The following is a 25,694-nucleotide window of genomic DNA, read 5'->3' as shown; positions in this document are numbered from 1 at the left end:
AATATCTTACTCAGACTCCAAACTCCAACTCATTACTTGTTAACTCCAACTGTTATCAAACCTAACTTATGATTGCCCATAACCCATTCCACCCCTCCCAGCATCATAAAACCCATTGTTAATCCAAAGTTAAACCAAATCTAAATATATCTCAGATCAATTGTTTGATTCGTCCTTTACAGTTATTCATCACACTCTACCCTCAGCTCTTTTTTGTCTGCGTTAAGAAACAAATTCCTGTCTATTGTTTACTAATAAATCCTATTTTCTATTTCTTTTGTTATATTATCGTTTGTTTCTTTTCTCTTTCCTACTTCCTAGCACTTTGGGTTAGAGGGAAGCGCCTATAGTATTGCAGGTATTGGAGATAAATTCTGTGCATTTTCTGAAAAGGGTGGATTCATTTCATGCTGCTTGTATTCCTAACTGGTCTCTAAGCATCCCAATACTATGCAACGTGCAAAATATAACTTCTTCGTTATGAATGAATGTTCATGCATGGTGAGGAGCCACATTTTTCTCGGGTTACCCTGTTAATATGCATGGGCATAAAAAGAACACGGCTGATCTAGAGGAGATAACCTTTACCACAGATCCTTCCATTCCACAGTCAGCGTTTTGCTTTTTATATCTATTTGACAATGGAAAAGCATAACTGCTGCAGTTGGTGAACTCTATGCAAGTTCGGCGTGTAGCATATACATTCAGTCATAAGTTAAAACTTAATAAAAGTTTAATATTAAATAAGATACGTATTATATACGTTTAAAGTCAGACCCAATGCACTGTTACAAAATAAACAGATGTTTATTTTGTTAGAAATTTATGTTAAAGTCCATAAATATATTTCAACGGAAACCATCTTCAGGAACAAAATCTTAATGTACCGTTCAGCGACTTAAAAAAAAAAAAAAAAAAACTACCGTAGAAACAACAAACGGCTAATTCTTTGCTCCAACAACAACATGGCAAAAAAAAAAAAAACCCATACTGAAGATGACGGTTTCCGTCGAAATATATTTATGAACTTTAACATAAATTTCTAACAAAATAAATATTTGTTTATTTTGTAGCAATGCGTTGGTCTGGCTTCGAACGTATATAATATATATCTTATTTAATTCAAACTCAACCAGCGCTTCTAAGCAACAAAATCTTAACGTGGAAGTTTAATATTGTCAGTTGATGGATGACTCATGTCAAGTATTTTTATAAAAAAACTTTTTAAAGAAATAATCACTCAGTGTTGTGATTGTGTATAATTATTAGTCTTTGGACGATTGGAATAAAAAAAAAAAAATTGAAACTTTGGGTTATCGAAAAAATTTTGTGCCTATTTTTTGATACCAAAAACGATTCCTTTAATTATGTCTTTTTCATCTTTGTTTATAACTTAAATTTTTTGTTACTGGTACTAAGAATAAAGTAGTACATATTTATAAATTTTGAACTGCATGTAAAACTAAAAACTATAGACCCCAATCCATCTACAAGTATATTTTATGTTTCTGAAAATAAACGCACACATTACATCACAAAAACAACTAAATAAAACACAGAAATATGAACAGTTGACTATTTAATTGAAACTACCCATTTCATGAATCAGCCCATAAATAAATAAATATATATATATATATATATATAACAGCAAGTAGTTAATAAAACATGTTAAAAAACACTTTGAAAAAGAGTTAAAAACATATTTAATCTGAAAATGAAACACTAATAAGTGGATAGTCCTTAATCCGCGGAGTTTCGAAGAAATACTTTCTTTCTTATCAGAGGGTAGGAATTAGCAAAATGCGGGATTGGATTTTGCATGCAAAAGTATTTGATGAAACTGCAAGTAAGTCAAAGATCTTACTTGATAACAAAAAGTGAAACAGAGGGAATATGGTGAAGAAAAGGGTGATTACACGTGAATGGATAGTCTGGTGAAAGGTAAAGTATCCAATGATGGTAAAATCCAAAAATGTAAATCCAAGAAAGTTAATTAAATTTCCATTCACACAAGTAAAATCCAAGGAAATCGTGTAATTGGAAGATGGTCCAAAATAATCCAAAAAGCTGAAATCCGTGGAATAATTCACAAATATTCACAAAATTATATATATATATATATATATATACACACACTAGACTATGCGTAACCCGTTTGGTCAGTATGTTATATTAGCTATAAAATTAATGGGTGTGATACTTGTGACATAAAGAAAACAGTTTTTTTTTGTGACATAACAGAAACATTTCTATGAAAGAATATAGATTTCTATGGGTCGTTCTGTTTATAATTGGTTATTTTTGAAAAAAAAACTTACAGCCATTGAATTATAAGTGGTTTGCCATACTTATAGGTAAATGTCCACTGAACAGATACCATAATACTTGAAGTTAAATTCAAATTTTGATATATCTTTTTTAAATGAAATTGTTAGTTGAAAGTACAGAATAGTTAACACTCTCCTCATGTTAAGAATGGCTTTTTTAAATAGAGAATGAAAATAAAATGTAACTTTTTTTTTTTCATTTATCTTAAACAAACATTCATGACCCATTGGGTCAAATATTTAATTTATATGTTAATAATAAGGTCAATAAAACTAATTAAGACAATGCGGAAATGAACGATGTAACAAAAAAAAAAAAAATGCAGAAAGTATTAACAATTTTTTTTATTTGGATGATTTAAACGCGAAAAACAAACAATTGGGACACTGAAAATGTACACAGTAAAACAATACGTTTTATTGTGGAGTTGATTATTTACGCTGTTATGGGTTTATGTTTGTGTACCTATTTACAATGCCTCCCCACGGTACACAGACACCAGGGTTGTTTTTTAACGTGTAGAAAAGGTACAAAAATAATAATTGTCTCAGTCGTGAAGGATTTCTCCTCCACTGAAAGAGGACGAGAAATGGAAGTGCCACATCTGAAGAACAGATACTACACTTTGATCGTGGCCAAAAGGCCAAATATGTAGATTTCTGTTTGTGTACACATGCACACACAGAAGTCGTAAACTGGATGTTACAAGGTCACTTGAGTTTTATAATTATATAGATACTAGCGAGGGGTACCCGGCGTTGCCTGGGTGTTTGGAGGTGTGTGTGGAAACTCCAGGGGTGGGGGGTGGGGTTAAAAAAATGTTTTGGTAGGTAAGTATGAGGATCGAACCCGAACCCTTGAGGCAAAGTTATAAATTAAAGTGTGAAAAAAAAGAAAAGTGCAACGTTAACCATTGCCCCACCGCGATATGCTAACGGAAACACGCTTGAATTTATTTAATTACTTGGATTTGGCAGGTGCCCGTTTTAATGAGTTAATGAGGTCAAGTTTGACTGCGGGATAGTATTTCATTTACTACGGAACACTTTTTTTCCTCCCAAGATGTTATAGGAAAAAGACTAACCCACATGCGGCGAGCGACAAATGTTGAATATTTATCTTCCCGAAATCGAGCAAATTAAATAGACAGGCGAGCTTTGTTGTTAACTGTGAGATATTACGATTTATATGTGATATAAAAAGTTTTAAAAAGTTGTGAAGCGACCGACCGCTTCTCTGAAAAAAGCCTTTTGTAGACATACAGAAAAAGCGAACACACATACAAGCATACATTTTCGCTTTTATATTTATAGATAAGGTGCCTTCAATAAGTTTCCAGACATTGGACACTTTTATTGATAGTACACACATGAAACCTCTTTGAAGTAATCTCCTCCGGCTGCAATGCACCTGTTGTACCGTTCCACCAACTTCTGGAAAGCCCCAAGAAAGTCCTCTTGTGTGAGCATATCAACGACCCTCGTCACAGCAGCTTTCATCTCCTCAATTGTTTCATAACATCCTCTAAAGTTTTCCTTTAGCTTAGGAAATAACTAAAAGTTACAGGAAGCAAGGTCTGGACAATAGGGAGGGCGAGGAATAGGGAGCAAGGGGATTGGACTAAATCTGCTTGTTGGGATAATAACATAGACAAAAGGAAATAACTCTTTTCTGTAAAGGCAGAGTTGCTTCCCCTGCTCCGAGATAACAGTTATTGTGTCTTCACGCGAGAACAAAACATCATATGTGAGCAACGATCCTGAGAGAGAGAGAGAGCAGTGGAGACATTTGTTACATAAGGGCTGTTCCCTCCTCATGTAAGAAGGCAGACTAGATAAGTCAAAATGATATTAGGAAAAGGCTAGAATCGAACCCTGTAGGCAAGTGTTAAAAGATAATGGAAATTGAAATCCTAGGAATGCAGTCGATTGTTAATTCTTTTAGAAATAACTAAATATTATTTATGTCAGAAAAAGAGCAATTGTCCATTCTTTTAGAAATAACTGGATATCAAATATGTCAGTTAAAAGAATAGACGATGCAAGTTTATAGATAATGATTAAAAATTGGTTAGATATTGAACAATTAAAATTGGGAATTGTTTGCCAAAAGTGTGTTTGGACAGACATATGTAAAATCCATGTGAAATTTAGTCACGTTGGTTAACAGCACACCTTTGACGTCACAAACAAAGAAGATTCTCAATATATTGAGATGGGATTTGGAGTTAGAGAATCAGAGAATCACAGTCACAGACGAGAGTCTGACAGCGACTTAGTGGAGCTGATTCTCTTAGAGGCGAAGGAGGAGGAGAATAGACCATGTAGCCATACAAGCTTGAATTCCTGACATCAATTGGCTGGCTGATGAATAAAGAAATCACCATCTACATTTTGTAACCGTTTGTATTCGTGTCATCATTCGACCAACTGAAAAGGTAAATGTGTATATCATCCAAGTATTGTCTGTCCCCTCCTCCATCATAAGTGAAGTATTTCGCCTCTGATGTAAAAGAAATGTATTACACGTTCCTTCAATAATGATTTCGCATCTCTCTCAGCTCTGTTATAAATGTCTCTCCCTCAGTATATAAATCTTATCCCTGTTCTGAGTACCCCGTTATATGTGCCTCTGATATGAACCCCTGCAATACAACACATTGACAAACCACATGTGGACCTTTTGGACAATTCATAAAAACCTTTTCCGGCTTACAAATAAATCATACAACTAAGTCATAATATTGATAAAAACATTTAAAAGACACAGAAATATGAGTCCACAATTGAATTGAAACAACCATTTGCATAAATTAACCCCATAAAATTAAAAAAAAAAAAAAAAAAAAATATAGTACCAACTTTTCAATTTAACCCACCATACAAAAAATTTGAAAATAAAATTAAATAAAGGTTATAAATTGCATAAATTAGTTAATCTCAATTTTTTTTTTTTTTTTTTTTTAACTATTTCTAGGGTTTTCGTTATTTAAGGGCGACGAACCTTAAATTGACAACTGTCTGTTGTTGAGTTTAGCTTGGTTTGGCAATTCATGTGATTTCAGCAGGACAGCTTGTGATATGACCAATTTACCGAAAGAAATATTTAATGAATGAATAATTTCATGAAATGGACCTGTCAACTGGCCACCTTGTTCGTGCAATTTAACTCCATTAGATTATTTTTTGGGATGTAAAGTCCCATGTCTATGCTGATAACTAGACACAATAGACCACTTGGATGGCAGCATTCGATGTGTTATTGTCAAAATACAGCCTAATTTAATGCGCAGAGTTGTGAAAATTGGACCTCTGGATTACGCCATATATGCAGTGGTCATATGTCTTAAATTGTAATAAAATTATAAATGCCAAAAATTAATCTTAATTGTATTCATTTATTTACAACTGAACGAATTAGTTCAACCAGGTCATAAAGAGTTAAAGTTTAGACAGAACACCCTTGGATCATAGCCAGAAGGCCAAGAAGGTATATTTTAGTTTCATGTATGGCCCAAAAGCAATTTTTTTTTTTTTTATTTTTTTTACACTGCGTCTTTGGTGATCAGGAGATCCTCTTTATTACAAAAAAAGGATAGAAGACAATAACATACTACGAACATTAAATTAGCGTATGTATATAATAATGATTTAATGTTCGTAGTATCTTATCACCTTCTATCCTCTTTTTTAATAAACAGGATCTCCCGATCGAATAATCCATAATCTGGAAACCATGACACGTGTACGTATGTTAAAGATACTATGGTATTATCATAATATATAAAAATAAGACAAAATATTCTATATCTATGTCATTTGATTTTTAGTATTACCTGTATTGAGAATTCAATGATCAACCTCCCACAATGCAACAGATAAAACACCAATCATCACTTGTCAGTGACAGCTTTTTAGAGGTTGACATGATTTTATGGCGGCACAATTTTTTTCAATTTATCAAGAACCCTTTACCACCAGAATTTTTTTTTGCCAATGAAATTTTTTTAATCATGAAACTCACACGTGACGGAAGTTAGTATGCAACTGACACATTAACATAAACCCTTCACTCACTTGTTGAACCATGCATTGACCATTGTTTTGAAGACCAGTTGAGATGACAAGCCATAAGAGTAAGAAATATTGTTTTTTTAAAAGGCGACTTGAAATACAATTTGGTGGTAAAGGGTTAAACAAACGTGACACGACCTCGAACGACCTTAAAATATCAATTAAAATGCGATATCATATTAGGAATTTGGAGCATTTAGATTATTCAGACTACTGCTGGTTGGATGTTAATCTGACAACGTTTCAACCTATGTAACCTCTGACCTCCAGGTGCATCATGTTGAACTTGGGAATCTGTAAGTCATATCGAACAGAATCCTTTATTTAATCTACAGGGACAACTTGCTCTTGTTCTGTCAGCCATGACCAAGTATAAGTCTTAATTAGTGATTTTATTCTTAGTATCGCTTATGCTGAGTAGTGAACTTCCAAAAGACTGTAATTTAGCACTTTTGTAATGTGGCTGTTACACTTTACTTTAGTCATTCGCAAAAATAAAATTGCAATTAAATAAAATCTTCTTTTTAACAAAAACATTTATTATCGTTACTTTCGGCATCACTTAAAAGACTCTTGTAGCCACATGTTCATTTTACCAGGCCGTGTTTCTCTTTCATCCAACCAAATGTCAGTCACAACTAATCCATTCTTGTCCTCACTATTTACACATCCATTTTCTTCAACGCTTTGTCCCCCCCCCCCCGCCCGAGCATGTGCTGCACTTTTTTCTCTTCGCACACACTTCCTAATTTGCATATGCCTTTTTTGCCAGCTATCCTTCACTGCTGCTGATATTTTCTCACACACTCATATGCACCATGTTACACTTTTATCCATTGTGCAATGGTTTTGCGGAACAAGAGCAAGCTACCCCTGTAGATCAAATACAGAGTTTCATTTGGAATTCTGTAGATTGCCGAGTTCAACAAGACATAGCTGAAGAAGGTTGTCGATTATATTGTCGAAACATTGTAAGAATAAGGTCAAAGATGAGAACAATAGTCGGAATAATTCAAATTATCAATCTTCATCTAAACAATTTGCAAAATAACATTAAAATGCTATAAAAAACGTTATGTGATTTTGGAGTTTGTACATAAATTGAAACATTTGATTTTTGACAATAAAGGAATAGGCAGAGTACTCATTACTAAGGCAGTAGGTTTATTTTTACAATGTCAACACACATGTTTGAATCTCATGTAAGTCTACAGAATGTTCTTTTAAACTGTGGCCGTTTGCCAAGATGTTTGATTTAAATTGTTTTTACACTTGCTGTACCCAAGTTCAAATCTCATGTAAATCAAAAGCATATTGTTTTTTTTTTTTTTACCTGAATACATATTTTGTTATTGTTTTTTTTTTAATAAAATAAAAAAATATTACAATCTTTTTAACCTGAATACATGTTTTATTATTGTTTTTTTTTTTTAAATAAAATAAAGAACATTACACATTTCTTTTTAAAAACTGGATACATGTTTTATAAATGTTTTTTAAAAAATAAAATAAAAAACATTACACAATTTTTCTTTCTTACCTGGTTACATGTTTTATAAGTTTTTTTTTAAAAATAACATAAAAAACATACCCCATTTTTTTTTTTTTTTTTTTTTTTAACTAAATGGCCTTTTATATATATTCTAATTTTAATCATTGTAAAATATTAGGGATAAATGATTTTGTGAATTTTCATGCTTCTGTGCATCAAAAATCCGACTTAAACTAGAAATTCCCTTGGTGACAGACAGTCAAAGTGATCTATCGTTTTTTATCTGAAGCAACATCCCCCATCCCTCTCTCTCATGTCTGCATACTGATTGTAAAGCAATTTTTTTAAGCATATAAAAAATTTGTTAAAGATAGAGATAGAAAGTAATAAAATTACAAACTAATAAAAAATGATTCTTTGGTATTAAAATTATTAAAATAATTTGGTGATTTCTCTTTCACCGATTATAAATTAAGAATAAAATAAACAAATTTTTTTTTAGCATAAAACATAAAAATGGTGCCAAACTGTTTAAAAAATCAATTTTACTTACGACTAAATACTATTCCAATTAAAATTCATAACTAAATACTATTCCAATTAAAATTCATAACTAAATACTATTCCAATTAAAATTCATAACTAAATATTATTCCAATTAAAATTCATAACTAAATATTATTCCAATTAAAATTCATAACTAAATATTATTCCAATTAAAATTCATAACTAAATATTATTCCAATTAAAATTCATAACTAAATATTATTCCAATTAAAATTCATAACTAAATATTCTAATTAAAGTATATAAATTTTTTTTAGCGTTGCTAAAAAAGGAAGAATTCATAAAATGTGAAGAAAACCAAAGTGCTTGCCACAGAACTTACTTGATTTTAATATTAAAATCAACTTACCTGTTCTTCGGCTGGTTGGTCCATAGCCATACGATGTTTGAGGCCTGCAATTAAAGCAAATTAAAATTTCAATTTATAAGAAAAAAAAAAAATAAATTCAGTATATTACAAGTACAAAAGATTATATTAAAGTTTTTAGTTTTCAAAAAATGGCTTCCAAATTTTATCAACTAGTTTTGTTTGATTTTTCAAGCCGTGATGGGACAAATTAATCTACTGTAGTAATTTCTGATTTTTGTGAAAAAAAAAAAAGAAGAAAAAACTTAGAATCCTCTTTATACTCACTTAAAACAGTTTTCCTCATATATACTATTCCAAATACGGTGAGGAGAACGTCCTTTGTAACCCGTGTAGCGTTCTGGATTCAAGAGTAAATCAACATATTCCATTTCAGTTGATAATTCATCTGGAAAAATTAAACCAAATAAATATAAAAATCAAAAATAAAATATTATTATTGTAATTTATTAAAAGAATAATCTTAATAACAGGACCTTGGGCAGACTTATTGCCACTCAAATTCCAGTGTTTACTACCAACGAGAAATCAATGGTTAATGGCTACTGCGATAATGCAAATCGATTAGCAAAGGTTATCAAAAGAGGTGATGACTACTAGAAAGCTGAGGAGTCTAGTCACTCAGACTCCAGAGAACGCCACAGTTTGCTCTCAAAGAGAATTTTTTTGATGACGGCCTGTGTGAAAACTTCTAGTGAGCAATAATGATAATTATGTAACATGGAGTAAGTTAAAAAAACTTCTGTCATTACTAACCAGCAGAGCAACCAAGAGAAGAGTCTTATATATATATATATATATATATATATAAAAGCGAAAATGTATGTATGCATGCATGCATGCATGTTCGCTTTTTCTGTACGTCTACAAAAGGCTTTTCTCAGAGAAGTGGTCGGTCGGTTCACAACTTTTTAAAACTTTTTATATCACATAAATCGTAATATGTCACAGTTAACAACAAAGCTCGCCTGTCTATTTAATTTGCTCGATTGCGGGAAGATAAATATTCAACACTTGTCGTTCGCCGCATGTGGGTTAGTCTTTTTCCTATAACATCTTGGGAAAATAAAAATCCCGCAGTCAAACTTGACCTCATTAACTCATTAAAACGGGCACCTGCCAAATCCAAGTAATTAAATAAATTCAAACGTGTTTCCGTTAGCATCTCGCGGTGGGGGCAATGGTTAACGTCACGTTTTTTTTTTCACACTTTAATTTACAACTTCGCCTCAAGGGTTCGGGTTCGATCCTCATACTTTCTTTTTTTTTTTTTTAACCCCCCCCCCGGAGTTTCCACACACACCTCCAAACACCCGGGCAACGCTAGTATATATATAAAAGCGAAAATGTGTGTGTGTGTATGTATGTTCGCTTTTTGTGTATGTCTGCAAAAGGCTTTTTTCCGGCGGGTTCTTGAGGCCGCCGCTCATTCTTAAAACTTTTTATATCACGTCTAAATGATAATATCTACGACTTAACGAGGGTCGTGTGGGTATTTAATTTGCCCGACTTTTACCAGCTCGCCGCGTCTTTGAAAAGCAAGGGAAACGGTAACTGGCTTGCAGCGCAAAACTAGGTCAAACATGTGACTTAACTTTCTCACACCTGTTAATTTCGCTTTATAAAGGTTAATGTAAGACACTTATCAATTCCTCTCCCCTCGTGGCCGAGATGGTTAGGTAGCTGCCTTTTTTCCCTTTTCGTTTCCACCTTCATGTCAAGGCTTCGGGGTTCAATCCTACCTTCCTGCTAAAACTTTTTTTCTTCTACACCTCCAAACACCCGGCCAACATTTTTTTTTTTAACACATACACCTCCAAACACCCGGCCAACACCGGATACTCCCCCCCCTAGTCTATAATATAAAGGGCAAAAAATCTGTTTAAAATGTATGTATGTATGTATGTATGTATATCTCGCAAAAACTTTCGATAGAGGCGACGGATTTTCACGAGATCAGTATCATTTTGAAGCTTAACCCTTCAGACGACAAATATCGAAAAATTAGCCAAAAACATTAATTCCTTCACCCTCAACTGGGCACTTTTTCCTTCCTACAGAGAGGGGTAACAAAAAATCGTTTCTTCATGACAATTTAGCCAAACACTCATGCGCAAAAAACATTCTTTCTTGAAAAAGAAATTACCTAATTTCACTCACACGGTCATAGACCAGCTGTTATAGAAGCAGTGACGTTATCTTAAGATTGCACAGTCGAGCCGACATATATATATTTTTTTTTGATTTTTAAAGTTTTAATATTGAAACAGGTTTATTTACAGCATTTTTCGTTCGTTTTTTTTCTATTACGTTTTTTTTTTTGTTTTTCCGATTTTTTAAAGAAGTTTTTACATCGTTCTCTTATTCTTTATTTTCCATTTTGTTTTGATTTACCCCCCCCACACACACACACCTCCAAACACCCAGGCAACACCGGGTACCCCCCCCCCCTGCTAGTAATTAATAAAACAGATTAATTACATTACGGTTCTTATCACAATGAGAATAGTATTCCACCTGAATAAAATAATAATAAAAGAGTTTGAAGATATTCTCATATTTTAACAGACTTTTACATTTAAAAAAAAATAAGGTTGACTAGAATTGCTAGGAGAAAACTAATTTATTCTTGTTGATCTTTTTTTTTGTAATCTTTTTGCATATCGGTTCAAAAAGGCATCTGCACATATACTCCTTAATATGAGAGAAAATGTTGAGTGCTTTATTGGTCTTTATGTCTCGTGTTTATAAAGTCTCCTGTCCAGATTTTTTTTGCGTTTCACCAAAGTAGATTTTATCACAATCAAGATCAAGGGAATGAAGTATACACCAGCCTTGACTTTAGACAAAGTAGATTTTATCACAATCAAGATCAAGGGAATGAAGTATACACCAGCCTTGACTTTAGACAAAGTAGATTTTATCACAATCAAGATCAAGGGAATGAAGTATACACCAGCCTTGACTTTAGACAAAGTAGATTTTATCACAATCAAGATCAAGGGAATGAAGTATACACAAGCCTTTACTTTAGACAAAGTAGATTTTATCACAATCAAGATCAAGGGAATGAAGTATACACCAGCCTTGACTTTAGACAAAGTAGATTTTATCACAATCAAGATCAAGGGAATGAAGTATACACCAGCCTTGACTTTAGACAAAGTAGATTTTATCACAATCAAGATCAAGGGAATGAAGTATACACCAGCCTTGACTTTAGACAAAGTAGATTTTATCACAATCAAGATCAAGGGAATGAAGTATACACCAGCCTTGACTTTAGACAAAGTAGATTTTATCACAATCAAGATCAAGGGAATGAAGTATACACCAGCCTTGACTTTAGACAAAGTAGATTTTATCACAATCAAGATCAAGGGAATGAAGTATACACCAGCCTTGACTTTAGACAAAGTAGATTTTATCACAATCAAGATCAAGGGAATGAAGTATACACCAGCCTTGACTTTAGACAAAGTAGATTTTATCACAATCAAGATCAAGGGAATGAAGTATACACCAGCCTTGACTTTAGACAAAGTAGATTTTATCACAATCAAGATCAAGGGAATGAAGTATACACCAGCCTTGACTTTAGACAAAGTAGATTTTATCACAATCAAGATCAAGGGAATGAAGTATACACCAGCCTTGACTTTAGACAAAGTAGATTTTATCACAATCAAGATCAAGGGAATGAAGTATACACCAGCCTTGACTTTAGACAAAGTAGATTTTATCACAATCAAGATCAAGGGAATGAAGTATACACCAGCCTTGACTTTAGACAAAGTAGATTTTATCACAATCAAGATCAAGGGAATGAAGTATACACCAGCCTTGACTTTAGACAAAGTAGATTTTATCACAATCAAGATCAAGGGAATGAAGTATACACCAGCCTTGACTTTAGACAAAGTAGATTTTATCACAATCAAGATCAAGGGAATGAAGTATACACCAGCCTTGACTTTAGACAAAGTAGATTTTATCACAATCAAGATCAAGGGAATGAAGTATACACCAGCCTTTACTTTAGACAAAGTAGATTTTATCACAATCAAGATCAAGGGAATGAAGTATACACCAGCCTTTACTTTAGACAAAGTAGATTTTATCACAATCAAGATCAAGGGAATGAAGTATACACCAGCCTTTACTTTAGACAAAGTAGATTTTATCACAATCAAGATCAAGGGAATGAAGTATACACCAGCCTTTACTTTAGACAAAGTAGATTTTATCACAATCAAGATCAAGGGAATGAAGTATACACCAGCCTTTACTTTAGACAAAGTAGATTTTATCACAATCAAGATCAAGGGAATGAAGTATACACCAGCCTTGACTTTAGACAAAGTAGATTTTATCACAATCAAGATCAAGGGAATGAAGTATACACCAGCCTTTACTTTAGACAAAGTAGATTTTATCACAATCAAGATCAAGGGAATGAAGTATACACCAGCCTTGACTTTAGACAAAGTAGATTTTATCACAATCAAGATCAAGGGAATGAAGTATACACCAGCCTTTACTTTAGACAAAGTAGATTTTATCACAATCAAGATCAAGGGAATGAAGTATACACCAGCCTTGACTTTAGACATGGTGTTGGATTTAGACTTCCAGACTACATCCATAATTGTTGATGACATCACTTGAGATATTTTGATGGCCATTCCGTTTAATCTTGTGTAGATGGGATTGTTAATATTATTTGATCTATTTCTGTTAAATGTCGGGTTAATTTTTGGGAGCTGCCTTTATCATGTTCTTAATAAATTTTGGAAAGCTTTTCTTTGAGTTTAATATGAAATATGGAGGGTATTGTAGAGTTTTGAAGGTGCATTCAACGTATTCAAATTCCTCATTTAGGTTTAGATGTTCGTTGCTACACCCGATTAGAACGCCTGTTTTTACTGTACTGTTGTGGTGCGAATAGAAATCTGTAGTCATTTTTATTAGTTGGTTTGAGATGCTCGACACTATTTTCACTCATACTATGGAGAATGGTCATCTATATATATAAAAGGCAAACGTCTGTGAGTTTGTATGTTTGTTTGTAACGCTAAAACTTTTGAAAGACACAACTAGACTTGATAAATTTGGTATCATATCGAAGGCCCCTATCCCGGATGACAAATATCGAAATTTCACGTCAAACGGACGAGGAGAAAGGGGTTAACGTATCAGTTATCTCCAAGGGGGGCCCAAAAAAAACTGTCATTGTAATGCTTTTTATTACGTAATTCTTGAATGATCCAATGTTATTCAATACGTGTCACATGACGTGACGTCAGCTCAAACTTTTGACAGACACAACCAAAGTTGACAAATTATGTATCATATTGCACCTTGATCACCCGCATGACAAATATCAAAATTTCACGTCAAACGGACAATTACAAGGGGGTGAACTTATCATTTTTCTCCCAGGGGGGGCCCCAAAAATCCTGTCATTATAACGTTATTCATTAAGTGTCACGTGACGTGACGTCAGCTCAGTAAAATGTCGGCTGCAGCTGAGGTACGTTAAAACTGCCTTCGGAGGAGAAATTGATACTATAACACAGTTAAATATTAGTTTTCGACTCGAACCGTTATTACCAACGTAATTATCGCACTCCAAAAATAAAAAAAAAACCAAAATTACACGAAAATTGACGTAGGGAAAATGTTTTTATTTTTGCTCGAAGTTTTTTGCCGGCGAAGATGACTTTGCTCTTTGTAATTTACATGTAAACAAAGATTAGCCATTTTGTTTATACATTCTAACTCTGTTAACTTGAAGGGGGAGGGGGGGTATCAGTATCAGGCCGCTTATGTAAACGAAAATTAGGTCGCTTGCACATTTTCCACTTTCTCTCTCTCTCTCTCGCCGTCTTTCTCTCTCTCTCTCTCTCTTTCGCCGTCTTTCTCTCTCTCTCTCTCTCTCTCGCCGTCTTTCTCTCTCTCTCTCGCCGTCTTTCTCTCTCTCTCTCACTCTCTTCTATCTCTACACCTTTCCTAACTCTCTATCACCATATTTCTCTCTCTCTCTCACTCTCTTCTCTCTCTCTCTCTCTAGACCTCTTTCTCTTCTCTTTCTCACTCTCACCCTCTTTATCTACTCTCTCTCTCACCCTCTTTCCCTTCTCTTATCTTCTCTCTCTCTCTCTCGCCCTGTTTCTCTTCTCTCTAAAGACGGCGAGAGAGAGAGAGAGAGAGAAGGGAAAGAGGGTGAGAGAGAGAGTAGATAAAGAGGGTGAGAGAGAGAAAGAGAAGAGAAAAAGGTCTAGAGAGAGAGAGAGAGAGAGAGAAGAGAGTGAGAGAGAGAGAGGATCAACTCGACTCACCATATTTCTCTCTCTCTCTCTCTCTCTCTCTCTCACTCTCTTCTCTCTCTCTCTCTAGACCTTTTTCTCTTCTCTTTCTCTCTCTCACCCTCTTTATCTACTCTCTCTCTCACCCTCTTTCCCTTCTCTCTCTCTCTCTCTCTCTCTCGCCGTCTTTCTCTCTCTCTCTCGCCGTCTTTCTCTCTCTCTCTCACTCTCTTCTATCTCTACACCTTTCCTAACTCTCTCTATCACCATATTTCTCTCTCGCTATCAGTATGAGGCCGCTTAAATACACGAAAATTACTTTTATACGAGTTTGTTTTCTTATGAATGGAACCGCTTTTGTAGGGGGGAGGGGGGAGGAGGCAATGTGCACAGTCTCCCAAGCATTACCTACTATAAAAAAAGATGCACATTTACCCTCTTCTCTCACCCTCTTTCTCTCTCTCTCTCTTTCTCTTCTCTCTCTCACTCTCTTTCTCTATCACCCTCTTCTCTCTCTCTCTTTCTCTTCTCTCTCTCATCCTCTTTCTCTCTCTCTCACCCTCTTCTCTCTCTCTACCTTTTTCTCTTCTCTCTCGCACCCTCTTCTCTCTCTCTCACCCGCTTCTCTCTCTCTACCTTTTTCTCTTCTCTCTCGCACCCTCTTCTCTCTCTCTCACCCGCTTCTCTCTCTCTACCTCTTTCTCTTCTCTCTCGCACCCTCTTCTCTCTCTCTCACCCGCTTCTCTCTCTCTACCTCTTTCTCTTATCTCTCTCTCTCTCTCAACCTCTTCTCTCTCTCTCTCTTACCCTCTTCTCTCTCTCACTCTCTGTGTACACCTTTTTCTCTTCTCTCTCTCTCTGACCCTCTTTCTCTCTCTCTCACCCTCTTTTTCTGCTCTCTCTCACCCTTCTCTCTCTCTCTCTCTACCTCTTTCTCTTCTCTATCACCCTCTTTCCCTGCTCTCTCTCTCACCTTCATCTCTCTCTCTCTACCTATTTCTCTTCTCTCTCTCTCTCCCTCTGCTCTCTCTCACCCTCTTCTTTCTCCCTCACCCTCTTCTCTCTCTCTCTCTCTACCTCTTTCTCTTATCTCTCTCTCTCACTACCCCCCTCTCTCTCTCTGTCTTACCCTCTTCTCTCTCTCTCTACCTCTTTCTCTTATCTCTCTCTCACACTACCTCTCTCTCTCTCACCCTCTTCTCTCTCTCACCCTCTTTCTCTCTTACCCTCTTCTCTCTCTACCTCTTTCACTTCTCTCACCCTCTTTCTCTCTCACCCTCTTTCTCTGCTCTCTCTCACCCTCTTCTCTGCTCTCTCTCACCCTCTTCTCTCTCTACCTCTTTCTCTTCTCTCTCTCACCCTCTTCTCTCTCTCTTACCCTCTTTCTCTTCTCTTCTCTTTTCTCTCTCTCTCGCCGTCTTTCTTTTCTCTCTCTCTCACCCTCTTTCTCTTCTCTCTCTCTCTTTCACCCTCATTCTCAACTCACTCTTACCCTCTTCTCTCTCCCTGTCTACCTCTTTCTCTTCTCTCTCTCTCACCCCCTTTCTCTTCTCTCTCTCACACCGTCTTTCTCTTCTCTCTCTCTCTCCCCTCATTCTCTTCTGTCTCTCTCTCGCCCTCTTTATCTTCTCTCTCTCTCACCCCGTTTCTCTTCTCTCTATATTAGCACTTATCAAGGCCAATAGGCAACTCGAGGATGACAGTTCAAAAGGTCACAGTAGTCAAATTTGGGAAAGAGGATGGAACAACTTTAACGGGAGCATGAGTTATTCAGCGACACCAACCTATTTTGTAATATATATATATATATATATATATATTGTACAAACTATATATTACCACTTATCAAGGCCTATAGGCCACTCGAGGATGAGAGTTTAAAAGTGCACAGTAGTCAAATTCGGCAAAGATGATGGAACCGCTTTAAGAGGAGGATGAATTATTCAGTGACTCCAACCTATTTTGTTACATATATGTATGTATATATTTTGTAAAAAATATATATTACTACTTATCAAGGCCCATAGGACACTCGAGGATTAGAGTTGAAAAGTGCACAGCAGTCAAGCTGGGAAAGATGATGGAACCGCTTTAAGAGGAGGATGAATTATTCAGTGACTCCAACCTATTTTGTTACATATATGTATGTATATATTTTGTAAAAAATATATATTACTACTTATCAAGGCCCATAGGACACTCGAGGATTAGAGTTGAAAAGTGCACAGTAGTCAAATCTGGGAAAGAGGATGGAACCGCTTTAACGGGAGGATGAGATATTCAGCGACTCCAACCTATTTTGGTATATATATATTTATATCTATATTTATTTTTAAATATATATTACCACTTATCAAGGCCCATAGGCCACACGAGGATGAGAGTTTAAAAGTGCACAGTAGTCAAATTCGGCAAAGATGATGGAACCGCTTTAAGAGGAGGATGAATTATTCAGTGACTCCAACCTATTTTGTTATATATATGTATGTATATATTTTGTAAAAAATATATATTACTACTTATCAAGGCCCATAGGACACTCGAGGATTAGAGTTGAAAAGTGCACAGTAGTCAAATTCGGGAAAGAGGATGGAACCGCTTTCACGGGAGGATGAGTTATTCAGCGACTCCAACCTATTTTTTTATATATATATTTATATCTATATTTATTAAAAAATATATATTACCACTTATCAAGGACAATAGGCCACTCGAGGATGAGAGTTGAATAGTGCACTGTATAAAAAATACGGTAAAGAGGATGGAACCGCTTTAACGAGAGGATGAGTTATTCAGCGACTCCAACCTATTTTGTTATATATATATATATATATACTTTTATTAAAAAATATATATTACCACTTATCAAGGACAATAGGCCACTCGAGGATGAGAGTTGAAAAGTGCATAGTAGTAAAATTCGGGAAAGAGGATGGAACCGCTTTAACGGGAGGATGAGTTATTCAGCGACTCCAACCTATTTTTTATATATATATATATATATCTATATTTATAACAAAAATATATTACCACTTATCAAGGCCCATAGGCTACTCGAGGATAAGAGTTGAAAAGTGCACAGTAATCAAATTCGGGAAAGAGGATGGAACAGTTTTAACGGGAGGATGAGTTATTCAGCGACTCCAACCTATTTTGTTATATATATATTTATATCTATATTTACTAAAAAATATATATTACCACTTATCAAGGCCCATAGGCTACTCGAGGATGAGAGTTGAAAAGTGGACCGTAGTCAAATTCGGGAAAGAGGATGGAACCTCTTTAACGGGAGGATGAGTTATTCAGCCACTCCAACCTATTTTGTTATATATATATATATATATATATATATATATATATATATATATTTTTTTGTACAAACTATATATTACCACTTATCAAGGCCCAGAGGCCACACGAGGATGAGAGTTTAAAAGTGCACAGTAGTCAAATTTGGGATAGAGGATTTAATCGCTTTAATAGGAGGATGAATTATTCAGCGACTCACACCTGTTTTGGTATATATATATATATATTTATAAAAAAATATGTATTACCACTTATCAAGGCCCATAGGCCACTCGAGGATGAGAGTTAAAAAGTCCACAGTAGTCAAATTTGGGAAAGAGGATGGAACCGCTTTAACAGGAGGATGAGTTATTCAGCAACTCCAACCTATTTTGGTATATATATATTTATATCTATATTTATTTTTAAATATATATTACCACTTATCAAGGCCCATAGGCCACTCGAGGATGAGAGTTAAAAAGTCCACAGTAGTCAAATTTGGGAAAGAGGATGGAACCGCTTTAACAGGAGGATGAGTTATTCAGCAACTCCAACCTATTTTGTTATATATATATATATATATATATATATATATATATATAGATATATTTTTCATAAAATATGTATTACCACTTATCAAGGCCCATAGTCCACTCGAGGACGAGAGTTGAAAAGTGCACAGTAGTCAAATTGGGGAAAGAGGATGGAACCGCTTTAACGGGAGGATGAGTTATTCAGCGACTCCAACCTATTTTGTTATTTTGTAAAAAATATATATGACCACTTATCAAGGCCCAGAGGCCACTCGAGGATAAGAGTTGAAAAGTGCACAGTAGTCAAATTCGGGAAATTTGTTATATATCTATTTTTTTGTTACTTAGGCATTTCCACTTATCAAGGCCCAGATACATCTCGAGGATAAGAGTTAAATGTGCACAGTAGTCAATTGGACAATAAGGCCCAGAGGCCACCCGAGGATAAGGGTTGAAAATGGCAGTAGTTAATTGGACAACATAGTAATACTTAGTAATGGAAAGTCGGGAAATTTGTTATATATATATTTATATTTTGTTTATATAGGCATTACCACTTATCAAGGCCCAGAGGCCACTAGAGGATAAGTGTTGAAAAGTGCAGTAGTCAATTGGACAAAATATAGTAATTGTTAGTAATGGAAATTCAGTAAATTTGTTATATATATATTAATATTTTGTTAAATACGCATTACCACTTATCAAAGCCCACAGGCCACTCGAGGATAAGGATTGAAAAGTGCACCGTAGTAGTCGGTTGTAATGGAAATGCGGGATATTTGTAATATACCTATTTTTTGTTACTTAGGCACAACCACTTATTAAGGCCCAGAGGCCACTCGATGGTATTACCACTTATCAAGGCCCAGAGGCCACTCGAGGATAAGCGTTTAAAAGTGCAGTAGTCAATTGGACAATATAGTAATCGTTAGTAATGGAAATTCAGTAAATTTGTTATATATATGTATATTTTGTTACATACGCATTACCATTTATCAAGGCCCAGAGGCCACTCGAGGATAAGGATTGAAAAGTGCACAGTAGTCAATTGGACAATATAGTAATCGTTAGTAATGGAAATTCAGTAAATTTGTTATATACCTATTTTTTGTTACTTAGTCATTTCCACTTATCAAGGCCCAGAGGCCACTCGAGCATAAGAGTTAAAAAGTCCACAGTAGTCAATTGGACAATAAGGCCCAGAGGCCACCCGAGGATAAGGGTTAAAAAGTGCAGTAGTCAATTGGTCAATATAGTAATCGTTAGTAATTACTACTTCTCAAGGCCCAGAGGCCACTCGAGGATAAGGGTTGAAAAGCGCAGTAGTCAATTGGACAATACAGTAATCGTTAGTAATGGAAATTCAGTAAATTTGTTATATATATATATATTTATATTTTGCTAAATACGCATTACTACTTATCAAGGCCCAGACGCCACTCGAGGATAAGGGTTGAAAATATTCAACAAATTTTTTATCTACAGATTAGAAAATTTGTATATAGGGTATCCAGACATATGGAATATATCTAGCATAATCTATCTATTATATCTATAAAAGTCAGAATGTTTGTGTGTGTGGGTGTGTGTGAGGTAGAGAGAGAGAGAGAGAGAACAATTCTCAACCTATATATTCAACAAATTTTTTATCTACAGATTTTAAATTTGTTATAAAGGGTATTCATACATATGGAAATATATCTAGCATAATCTATCTATTATATCTACAAAAGTGAAAATGTGTGTGTCTGTGAGAGAGAGAGCAATTCTCAACCTATATACTCAACAAATTTTTTATCTACAGATTAGATAATTTGTATATAGGGTATTCAGACATATGGAAATATATCTAGCATAATCTATCTATTATATCTATAAAAGTGAGAATGTTTGCGTGTGTGTGTGTGTGAGGTAGCAAGAGAGAGAGAGACAGAGCGAGAGAACAATTCTCAACCTATATATTCAACAAATTTTTTATCTACAGATTTGAAAATTGGTATATAAGGTATTCAGACATATGGAAATATATCTAGCATAATCTATCTATTATGTCTATAAAAGTGAGAATATGTCTGTGTGTGAGAGAGAGAGAGAGAGTAAGAACAATTCTCACCCTTTATATTCAACAAATTTTTATCTACAGATTAGAAAATTTTTATATAGTGTATTCAGACATATGGAAATATATCTAGCATAATCTATCTATTATATCTATAAAAGTGAGCATGTGTGAGAGGAGAGAGAGAGAGAGAACAATTCTCAACCTATATACTCAACAAATTTTTTATCTACAGATTTGAAAATTTGTATATAGATTATTCAGACATATGGAAATATATCTAGCATAATTTATCTATTATATCTATAAAAGTGAGAATGTGTGGGTGTGTGAGAGAGAGAATGAGAGAGAACAATTCTCAGCTTATATATGCAACAAATTGTTTATCTACAGATCCGAAATATCACATTTGTATAGAAGTAGAAATCTGGATACCTATTCTGATACCTAATAAAAGAAAGGACACTCTTTGGGGCGGATTTTGATGATAACAAGTCACTACTAAGAAATTATAATAAACATTGAAATAATTTAAGAATTTTATCAAAATAAAATTGCATGGTAATCACCCAATTTCTGCCACAAAATTTTGATTGGCAAAACTCATAAACAGAAAATATATATTTTCTAATTTCATCTTTTTTTTTTACATAATCTGATTTGATGTTTTCCTTAATATTCAAATCACTATATTTTGCTGCTTAATATCAAATACAGCAAATGAGTTATTTTTTATGCATCAAACAATTACATTTTCTCATTCATCCAAACTAATCACTGAACATCAATTTCATATTTTCTTCACTAAAATATTACTGTGCTTGATGTCATCAAGTGGAGCGGATCATTTTTTTTTTTCATTTGTTCACACATTTTTCCAATTTATATATATTTTGTCTAAGATTCTTAGCCTATGTCATTGCATACCAAGCTGTTTATTAAAAGTTACGGTTCACTGTAAACACATACGTTATACCAAAATAAAAACGCTTCAGATAATGTCTTGATATTCAATTCAGTTTCTCACATGACATCTTATGAAGTTAGTAGAAATGTTACAGACTTTTGAATCTCGAACACTTTCAATACTGTGCACTGATATTTTCTTTTTTGGAATATAAGCACATTCATGATTTTTTTTTACAAACGTCAACAAATTTCACAATGTGTAGCAATGTACTGAAACAATTATAAAAATATTTGTTTTTATTTTGGATGATGCAGGGCATCCGAAGAGAGATTTTTCTAACAAAATGAAAGTATAATTTTTAGCAATAGGTATCTAGGAAAAGGCCACTACATACGTTATAAATTCCAAATTTCCACAACCTGGCAAATACTGGTACACGCTAGCAAATTTAGATTTGTAATTACAGAATATGATTCTAATTTTTTCCTTTGCTCTTTATTCTAACACTACACTAAGTTTACTGTTTTATTTCGCTGCAGTTGATATTGTGTAGAACAATAAGAAAATCATAGTGAACAATGCATTCAACAAAATTTCACACACATTTCTAGATACCTATATCTAATAAGTTCAAAAGAAAGGACACACTTAGGGAGGTATTTTGGTGGTCAAGTCACTAAATAGAGATTAGCTGGTTTCCCGGCATAGCCCAGGATGTAATAAACATTGACTGAAATACATGTTCTAGCTGGTTTCTAGGCGTTGCCAGGGATGTAATATAGACACATTATGTTGTATATTACCTGTTCTCTTCTCCCTAAGGTAAAACAATTTCATATACATGCTGTAAATTACCTATGCTAGGGATAAAACATGAACAATACCAGTCCGGGGGTAGATAAAACAAATAATACATAGAGATGAAAGATTCCTCTCCCCTAAGAATAAAACATATGTTCAATATCTGCTTTTGTTTTTTCATTGTTTATACGGTCCCGAGCAACGCCGGGTAGCCCTGCTAGTCTATAAATATAAAAGCGAAAATGTATGTATGTATCTATGTATGTATGTATGTATGTATGTATCTATGTATGTATGTATCTATGTATGTATCTATGTATGTATGTATCTATGTATGTATGTATCTATGTATGTATGTATCTATGTATGTATGTATCTATGTATGTATCTATGTATGTATGTATGTATGTATGTATCTATGTATGTATCTATGTATGTATCTATGTATGTATCTATGTATGTATCTATGTATGTATCTATGTATGTATCTATGTATGTATCTATGTATGTATCTATGTATGTATCTATGTATGTATGTATGTATGTATTTATGTATCTATCTATGTATGTATGTATCCATGTATGTATGTATGTATGTATCTATGTATGTATGTATGTATTTATGTATCTATGTATGTATGTATGTATCTATGTATGTATGTATGTATCTATGTATGTATGTATGTATCTATGTATGTATGTATGTATCTATGTATGTATGTATGTATCTATGTATCTATGTATGTATGTATGTATCTATGTATGTATGTATGTATCTATGTATGTATGTATGTATCTATGTATGTATGTATGTATCTATGTATGTATGTATGTATCTATGTATGTATGTATGTATCTATGTATGTATGTATGTATCTATCTATGTATGTATGTATCTATCTATGTATGTATGTATCTATCTATGTATGTATGTATCTATCTATGTATGTATGTATCTATCTATGTATGTATGTATCTATCTATGTATGTATCTATCTATGTATGTATCTATCTATGTATGTATCTATCTATGTATGTATCTATCTATGTATGTATGTATCTATCTATGTATGTATGTATGTATCTATGTATGTATGTATCTATGTATGTATGTATCTATGTATGTATGTATCTATGTATGTATGTATCTATGTATGTATGTATCTATGTATGTATGTATCTATGTATGTATGTATCTATGTATGTATGCATCTATGTATGTATGCATCTATGTATGTATGTATCTATGTATGTATGTATCTATGTATGTATGTATCTATGTATGTATGTATCTATGTATGTATGTATCTATGTATGTATGCATCTATGTATGTATGCATCTATGTATGTATGCATCTATGTATGTATGTATGTATGTATCTATGTATGTTCGCTTTTCCTTGATGTCCACAAAAGGCTTCTTTCAAACAAGCGCTTGCTCGCTTCACAACTTTTTATATTATCTATAAATTGTAATATCTACGAATTATCCACGGAGCTCGCCTCTCTATTTAATTTTATTGACTTTCAAACGTTAATTATTCCACATTTCCCCGCATCGGCACGCGTTACATTCGCTTTTCGGTATAAAAAAAACCTCAACTCCATCTTCAGTGTGTTGCTCGTTTGTTTTTTTTTGTTTTTTTTTTCTTTCTTACCATGTTGTAAAGTTAGAGAAAAAAAGTGTTTGTAAAGATCCGCGCATTGTTTTCAGCCGTTATATTTTGAAACACCCTTGATGTTCTTCTTGCGTTGCCTATGCACAGTTCAAACATTTCAAAATACAACTGCTGAAAACAACGCGCGGATCTTTACAAACAGACTTTTATTTCTCCAACTTTATAACATGGCAAGGAAGAAGAAAAAGAAACAAAATAACACGCTGAAGATGGAGTATACCTCTGAAATATATTTATGATAAATTTCAAACAAGTAAAATATTTGTTTACTTTCCTAATATTACGTCGTTATTTGGTTTTCAAGTGCACTTGATGCGTATTTTATTTTATTCAAATCTCTCGCATTGTTTTTTGCTTCAAAGCAAGTTCATATTTCTGTTTCAGTGGCTAGCCTTATTAAAGTCAATGAAGAAAAAAAAAAAAAAATAAATAAAAAGCTGTAATCTAGATGGATTTCCAAACTGGGAGTTGCTCCCTGTGTGTATGTTTCGAAAGGGCAGTGCAAAAAAAAAAAAAAAAAAAAATTTTTTATCTTCTTGCTGGGGAGAGGGGGGTAATATTTGTTCTATTGTCATGAGACCATCCTCCCAGGCATTACCTCTTCTTTTAGGGAAGGGCATACGTTCATTTGTTATTTTCCCCAAACACTACCTTTTCCTTTAGGAGTAGTGGGTGAGGGGTGGGGGTAGTGATATACAAACAAAAACAAGCCGCACGTGCTTGACCCCCCCCCCTGGTGCTGCATGTGAGATGACGTCACAAAAAATAGTGAAGAAGTGATAAGCATGTCATTTTTGCCCATTTTGGGGCATTTTTTACCTCTTTTGAGCCCCTGGAGATGCCGAATCCCAGTGTAAATAGATAATGGTGCAGTTTCAGGCCTTAACACATGTACATTTAAGTTGACCACCGTGAAAAACCACTATACAGTCAGACATATCAAGTTTTTGAGAAATATGAAAAAAGAGCCACTGAAAGTTCCCGGGGACATGAACCAGAATTTTGCCAGGGTCACCCACACTGGATTTATATCAAGAACAATGGGTCTCAGATTTTGGCCAAGTTTCAGAAAAATCTAATGGATAGATCAAAAGTTATGGGAGAAAAACCTGCCATTTTGGGCATTTTTGACCTCTTGAGCCCCTGGAGATGCAACGAGAATTTTTGCAAAAACAATTTTTTTCACTATGCACATTTATTTAATGAAATACAATTTGTGGCTAAATTTCAGGAAAAATTAACGGACAGTTATCTGGCAATTGTCCGGACTAACAGATGCA

At 34.1% G+C, this 25,694-nt stretch overlaps 1 protein-coding gene across 2 annotated transcripts in view; it reads right to left on the bottom strand.

Annotated features, from left to right (window-relative positions):
• Nucleotides 1-25,694, bottom strand: part of LOC145255600 (ERO1-like protein alpha) — a 116,391-nt gene that overhangs the window by 31,799 nt on the left and 58,898 nt on the right. For both annotated transcript variants that reach the window (XM_080114086.1, XM_080114087.1), the window contains exons 7-8: nucleotides 9,098-9,218; nucleotides 8,813-8,856 (exon numbers count right to left, since the gene is read on the bottom strand). In XM_080114086.1, coding sequence (XP_079970212.1) covers nucleotides 8,813-8,856; nucleotides 9,098-9,218 — 165 coding nt within the window. The remainder of the gene's footprint in view (nucleotides 1-8,812; nucleotides 8,857-9,097; nucleotides 9,219-25,694) is intronic.

Source organism: Euprymna scolopes, chromosome 31 (genome assembly GCF_053919585.1).
Source record: "Euprymna scolopes isolate OS-2025 chromosome 31, ASM5391958v1, whole genome shotgun sequence".
Classification (NCBI taxonomy): Eukaryota; Metazoa; Mollusca; class Cephalopoda; order Sepiida; family Sepiolidae; genus Euprymna; species Euprymna scolopes.
The sequence above is the reverse complement of the archived record's forward strand: the minus strand, read 5'-3'. Positions and strand labels throughout refer to the sequence as shown.